The sequence below is a fragment of the Musca autumnalis genome, unplaced genomic scaffold (assembly GCF_047663935.1).
Source record: "Musca autumnalis isolate F117 unplaced genomic scaffold, ASM4766393v1 scaffold_2, whole genome shotgun sequence".
Classification (NCBI taxonomy): domain Eukaryota; kingdom Metazoa; phylum Arthropoda; class Insecta; order Diptera; family Muscidae; genus Musca; species Musca autumnalis.
The window spans coordinates 32,790,805-32,798,090 of NW_027411755.1; the positions used below are offsets into that span (position 1 = coordinate 32,790,805).

General features: G+C 38.3%; 1 protein-coding gene across 1 annotated transcript in view; it reads right to left on the reverse strand.

Annotated features, from left to right (window-relative positions):
- Positions 1-555: 555 nt before the first annotated feature.
- Positions 556-7,286, reverse strand: part of LOC141392696 (long-chain-fatty-acid--CoA ligase heimdall-like) — a 16,679-nt gene continuing 9,948 nt past the window's right edge. The window contains exons 2-7 of the mRNA XM_073965576.1: positions 2,301-3,000; positions 1,805-2,208; positions 1,455-1,749; positions 1,106-1,396; positions 709-1,045; positions 556-648 (exon numbers count right to left, since the gene is read on the reverse strand). Of these exons, the coding sequence (XP_073821677.1) occupies positions 569-648; positions 709-1,045; positions 1,106-1,396; positions 1,455-1,749; positions 1,805-2,208; positions 2,301-2,975 (2,082 nt within the window). The 5' untranslated portion in view covers positions 2,976-3,000 and the 3' untranslated portion in view covers positions 556-568. The remainder of the gene's footprint in view (positions 649-708; positions 1,046-1,105; positions 1,397-1,454; positions 1,750-1,804; positions 2,209-2,300; positions 3,001-7,286) is intronic.

The following is a 7,286-nucleotide window of genomic DNA, read 5'->3' on the forward strand; positions in this document are numbered from 1 at the left end:
TACTTTGTTTACAAAATACATGGACAGACAGACGGACATGCGTAAATCGACTCAGAAAGTGATTCTATGTATATCCCTAAAAGGAACTATGGGTCTATCTCGTTTCCTTTTGCATGTTACAAACGAATGCACAAAGACATAATACCCCTTACCACAAGGTGGTGTAGGGTATAAAAAAAGCAACTATAACTAACAGTAAAACGAGCCTGAAGATAAAAATCCGCTCTTTGAAAATAAAACGTTAACAAATGTTATTTTATATTTATTTAAATTTTTTTATATTTTATTTTATATTAAAAGTGATAATGACTTGAAATATCGTTAGTAAAAAGGTCTTTTTTTAATAATACTTGAAGAAATATTCGTAAAGTATAGGAAATATTACATGACGCAATATTTTGAAAAAAATTAGTATTTTGCTCAGATTGAGGTTTTCTATAAACAATAAAATACCTTTCGTGGTCTTCTAAAAAGGTCCTTCACACTGATACAGAAGTTAAAAATGTTTGCAGAATTTGAGCTTTTAACGATAAATTGAATAGGTTTTTTTCCTCAATTTTACTCTTTCTTATTTATTGTGATACATTTTGTCTATAATTGTGGCATACTTTTTGTGGATAAAACTGCGGCGACTTTTTAAAGTCGGTCCTGAAAAAATTAATTTTAAAACATTAAATTTTAAATTAAAAGCAATGTTTATATACCTACCTAATTCTCCAGTTGGTATAGAAAAATCATGTGACAACACGCTAAAATATTGTATCTTTTGGGCGTTAGAAATGGCTTGTTGATTGTAGCGTTGAATGCCATCATCCAAGGCACGAAATAATCTGGAATCCAATACGACTTCCATTTTATTAGGATCGAATTTGTGAAGACTTTCTGTCGGTTGAATAGGATCAAATTTGTGAAGACTTTCTGTCGGTTGAATATTGAGGAGTTCCTTAAGTGTTTTGTAATGGTCGATATCTAGTGCTGCCAGCCATTGTAGTGTTTCGGATGATAGAATATCGGTGGGGTAGCCAGTGTCGGGATCAATAAGGGTCTACAAGAAAATATTCCGTATTTAATTTTATTCATAAAAAAGGGAAACATTTTTTCTTACCTTAAAAGTTAAGAGCACTGTTAAATACTTCCTATTATCCCCCACAACCATGGCATTACTTATGCAAGGCAATTCCTTCTTGATAATATCTTCAATATATACCGGTGATATATTTTCGCCACCTGAGGTAATTATTATCTCCTTTATCCTGCCACTAATGTAAAGATTTCCATCGGCATCTAAATGGCCTCGATCACCACCTCGTACATAGCCATCTTCTGTAAGGGCCTCCAATGTTTTAATCGGTTCTTTTAGGTAACCCATGAGATTACCACGGCTGCGTATTAGAATCTAGAAAATATTGAAATTTAGGATATTCTTTAATAAAAAATGTTTTCAAATGTCTTACCTCCCCCTCACCGAACACGTCAGGATTGTAAATTTGCAATTCAAGGCCAGTAACTGCTTTACCACAAGTTTGTAGATTTGGTCGTTCGAAATCAAAGCTAATACCACCACTGGTCTCAGACATGCCATAGGCCTCTACTACAGGTAAATCAAGGCTGAGGAAATAACGTTTTATCTCCTCAGAGACCGGGGCACCACCAGCAAACAAAACTTTTACACGATTCAAACCCAAACTTATTTTAATATCTTTGATGAGTTGAGAGGGCCAATGTGGAGCTTCAGATGTTTCAGAATTTCTAAAAGAAAGTATTTATAAATGAATGTCTCTTTATATGTATTCCAAATTCTTACCCTGCCATTTGATCCATGTGATACTTTAACATAGCTCTTCGTGCATTTTCTAAGGCATTTTTCATTTCGTTATCATATAGTTTTGCTTCAGTTTTCCTTTGATTTTCAATAATCTTTTCAAATATACGTGGCACCCCAAAAAACCATGTAGGTTGAACTTCTATGAGTGTATCAGCCAAACTGCCTTTCACGGCATTTCGATCGGCAAAATACACCGCTGCACCGTTGAGCATACCCAAGAAAATATCAAAAGTTTGTGCAACTATATGACTTAGAGGCAAATAGCTTATACAAGATTCCTTGCCAGGTTTTAAAAATGTCAAAGATTTGTTCAAGGCTTGCACGGCATACAACATGGCATCGTGAGATAACATTACAGCTTTTGGTAGGCCCACAGTACCAGACTGGAATAGAGGAAGGAGACAAACAGAAATAACCGATTATTTATTCCCTTAATAACTACTAATGATTTAGGGCCTTGCAAAGACTTACTTACAGTGAATACAAGTAAAGCACACACATTGGGCGCCACATCACGTTCACGACACCTCAACTGCATTCGTAAACTTTCATCAAACTCCATTGCCATTAAATCCTTCCAAGAATAACAACCATTTTTAGCATTTTCATCTTCCCGAAAATCATATGGTCCATGTAATTGAATAACAGCTTTTAACTTCGGCAAACGTGTTCGTATTGCCCGTATCTTAGCCATTTGTTGGCTATCATCGACCACCACAATTGTGGCATCAGATATATTTAAATTATGATATACCGCTTCGGCCGAATTTGTTGTATAAATTCCAGCAACAACAGCATTTATACGCATCGCAGCCAATTCTAGGCAAAACCATTCGGGACAATTTCCCGCCAAAATAGCAACCGCAGAACGAGGCTCAACACCTAGATATAGCAATGCTATGGCAGCTTTTTCTACCCGTTTGTAATACTCTTCATAGTTTACCTTAATCCAGTTGTTGTTGATAGGGAAATGTTGCCCTTCTTTATAGGCTAATGCTATGAATTTGCTATATTTTTCACAACATTCGCGAAAAAGTTCTGGTATGGTTTTTGGTTTGAATTCATTCAGGTTTTCAGCTGAAGCACATATTTTCACTGGTTCTTGGAGACTACAAGAGATAATATTTTCGGCTGGTTTAAGTGGTGCCATGGCAATTGGTATCCAGTGAGAGTTTCTGGAAGTAGAAGGAAGGATGCAACATTTGGTATTAGCTACATGTAAAATTGGCCAGGGTCAGGGCAATTATTATTAATTATTTATTTTTTGTGGACCATTAGAGAGAAAGACAAAGGTTTAATTTTTTATCACGATAAATAATTGAAATTTAACACTATCGAGGGTATGTTGGGGATGTTGAAGATCAGGAATTTGGTGGCAACGTGGCTGCAGAGTAGCACAGCGGGGCCCGAAGGATGTCTAAATTATGTATGTTCACGACAGCAGCCCAGCAGCCAAAGTCGAACAAGCTGTACTTCGCCCCCATAGAAGCTTTTTGCCCCATGATTTATTGTTAGTAAATTTGCAACGGATCCATGTGATACCCTATCGGGCGTAACAGTTAATTAAATTGCAAGGTTTAAAAATGTATGATACCCTCCGTCTTCAGTCGTACGACACTTTAATACCATCAAAAATGTGCTTCAAAGCCTAGCTATCGGTCTGTCTGGCTCTAGAATGTATCGGTTTTTGTCCATACTTAGATCAAATTCGGGGCATATGGGTATTGGGGTTATGACTAGACAGCGGAATTTTATGCACCCCTATTTTTCGTCCGATTCATGTCAAATTTTGAGACTGGGCATATTTTTGGCTTCTGATTAAATTGCAATCGAAACATATGACATATGCAAGGTTATGCAACAAATATTTCAATAATACCAGGGGCACTGAAAAACCTTCTGGCCTAGGCAATTCGCAGTGTCGCCAGGTGTCATTTGAAATTTTTTTTGGAAAGTTTGACAGTTTTTATCCTAGGCGTACTCAGGTCAGTTTGATATATGACCATGTGTTGGGTTATTTACAGTGACTTGAAAGAATTACTTTGCAAAAAAATGGAATTTACTAGTGAACATTTTCGCCCGAAAATTTGTCACAACTTTCGACGTGGATAATCACGGCTAGAGTGAATCGATCAAACTAAATCTTTGTATGTCGATAAAGGACCATCCTATAGGACTATGAACAACTGGTTCAATGAATTCAATCGTGGCGGACACTCTCTAAAATAGGAAGGTCGTCCAAAAGCGGCCTTGGTGCCAGAAAAAAATTAAGCCGTGCGTGAACGGATAATCCAAGATCGCCATAGAGACATCCTTTGGTATTTATTCCACCAACTAACATTCGATATTGCATGAACACCTGGCCGCAAAAATGGATTTTTCTCGCTAGATTCAGCAAAATTGGTCAATCGCTCAAAAAAGGGATCTCGTGGATTAGTGCAAAGAAATTGTGCATAAAAACAATCGCGGTGCTTCAAACGGCATTTATAACATCATAACAGATGACGAATCTTGGATTTATGCTTAGAAGCCCGAAACAAAACAGGAATCGACCGTTTGGGTCTCCGAAAGCGAGCCAAATCCAACCAGAGTTGGTCATGGAAATAGACCTTCGAAGCAAATGTTCGCCTGTCTCTTCGGCAATACTGACCGTGTGGCGACTCTACGGCTTGAGAAATAAAGGACGGTTAATTCTGAGCACAACACTACAATTTGTTTGCCTGAAGTCTCCTGAGAAATACGAAAAACGAACAAGAGAAGACGAATTGTTCTGCATCATGACAACGCGAGCTCTCACATATCGATTCAAACCAGCGCCTGTTTGACCGGACAAAACGTGGAATTGATGGGTCATACGCCGTACAGCCCCGACTGGGGATCCAATGACTTCACTTGATGCCAGCAAATCAAGAAAAAAGGCGTGATCAACGATATTCGTCGCTGGAAGATGTTGTAAAAGCGTTCAAAAACCATTTTTTGGAGGTGTCTCAATCAAGCCACTGTAAAGAACCCAACACATGGTCATATGTCAAAGTGACCTGAGTACGCTTAAGCTAAAAACTGTGAAACTTTTCAAAAAAATGTCAAATGACACCTGGCGACACTACCAGTTGCCTAGGCCAGAAGGTTTTTTAGTACCCCTCATAGGTACAAAAATGTTTATATGTAAAATTTTTATACCCTCAGCATTTATGCTAACGAGGGTATACACACTTTCATACAGGCAAAATGTGCCTCATCGTAATAATGGTTTTAGACCCCAAGTATGTTTGGACGAAATGTGTTTCAGACAATTTGGAGTTGATTTAGCTGGATCGCACGATAACTCTCGAATGGATCAACCGATTCGGTCCAAAATTTGGCTTTCGTAATATTTTGTCCAAACTTAGTTTAAGTTCGAAGATGGGTTATATCGGTCCACTCCTTCCGGTACCTCCCCCACAAAAGTTCGGAAATGTTTGGAACATTTGTGTGCACGATAACTCTTGAAGGAATTAAACGATTTGACCCATACTTTGCACATCGTGAAATTTCTATCGGACTTAGATGATGTTCCAATATGGAATCAATCGGTCCACTCCTTCTGGTACCTCCCACACAAAATTTGGAAAAGTTCAGTTTAGGACCTGCTCTCGAATCGCTTTGATTTTTGTTGTAGCAACTTGTATTCACTGCCCCCCATTCGACGGTATAAGCTTCATCAGGGGCAAGTCCATACTTCTGAGAAAATAGCCTGAAAGGTACAAAAAAAAGCCCTATGACACCGTGTGTAGTGGTTGGAGCGCAAGATAACTCTCGAACTGATCTGCCGATTCGGTCCACAATTTGGTCTTTGTAATATTTTATGCAAACTTAGTCTAAGTTCGAAGATAAGCCATATCGGTCCACTCCTTCGGGTACCTCCCCCACAAAAGTTCAAAAATGTTCGGAAAAATTGTGCACACGATAACTCTTGATGGGAGTGACCGATTCGGTCCATACTTTACACATCCTAAAATATCTACCAGATATAGATCAGATTCGAATATGGACTATATTTGTCCACTCCTTCGGGTACCTCCCACACAAAATTTTGGATAAATTCACTTTAAGACCTGCTCTCGAATCACTTTGATTTTTGTTGAAGCAACTTGCATTCGCTGCCTCAATTACGGCAGTTAAAGTTTTTTCAGTGGCAAGTCCATACTTCTTGAGAAAACAGCCCGAAAGTTGTAAAAAACCCCTATGGCACCATATGTAGTGGCTAGAGGGCTCGAATTAAATATATTACCAAATATAGCTATATTCTGTTTTTCGCAGGCTAGTGTGATAAAAAAAGCCCTATCAATCGATATCCCCGCAAATTTTTATACCCTCCACCATAGTATGGAGGGTATATTAAGTTTGTTTTTCCGTTTGTAACGCATTGAAATACTCATTTGCGACCCTATAAAGTATATATATTCTTGATCAGGGTAAAATTCTAAGTCGATCTGAGCACGTCCGTCCGTCCGTCCGTCCGTCCGTCTGTGGTAATCACTCTAGCATCCACAAAAATAGAGATAGGACGCTGAAATTTTGGGAAAATGCCTCTTTTGTTTGCAGGCAGGTCAAGTTCGATGATGGGCTATATCGGTCCACGTTTTGGTATAGCCCCCATATAACGGTACCCCCCGATTTACGGTATTTTGACGTTTTTAGCTACATTTTCAGACCGATTTGGCTATAATTTGACATTTAGGGTTCTTAAGTGTCAACAAACATTTATAACAAAACTTGTGGACATAGGTCCACGTTTTGGTATAGCCCCCATATAACGGTACCCCCCGATTTGCGGTATTTTGACGTTTTTAGCTACATTTTTAGACCGATTTAGCTATAATTTGAAATTTAGGGTTCTTAAGTATCAATAAACTTATATAACAAAAGTTGTGGACATAGGTCCACGTTTTGGTATAGCCCCCATATAACGGTACCCCCGATATACGGTATTTTGACGTTTTTAGCTACATTATCAGACCGATGTAGCTATAATTTGACATTTCGGGTTCTTAAGTGTTAATAAACTTATAAATTAGAAGTTGTGGACATAGGTCCACGTTTTGGTATAGCCCCCATATAACGGTACCCCCCGATTTGCGGTATTTTGACGTTTTTAGCTACATTTTCAGACCGATGTAGCTATAATTTGACATTTGGGGTTCTTAAAAGTCAATAAACTTATATAACAAAAGTTGTGGACATAGGTCCACGTATTGGTATAGCCCCCATATAACGGTACCCCCCGATTTACGATATTTTGACGGGTTTAGCTACATTTTCAGACCGATTTAGGTATAATTTGACATTTAGGGTTCTTAAAAGTCAATAAAGTTATATAACAAAAGTTGTGGACATAGGTCCACGTATTGGTATAGCCCCATATAACGGTACCCCCCGATTTACGGTATTTTGACGGGTTTAGCTACATTTTCAGACCGAT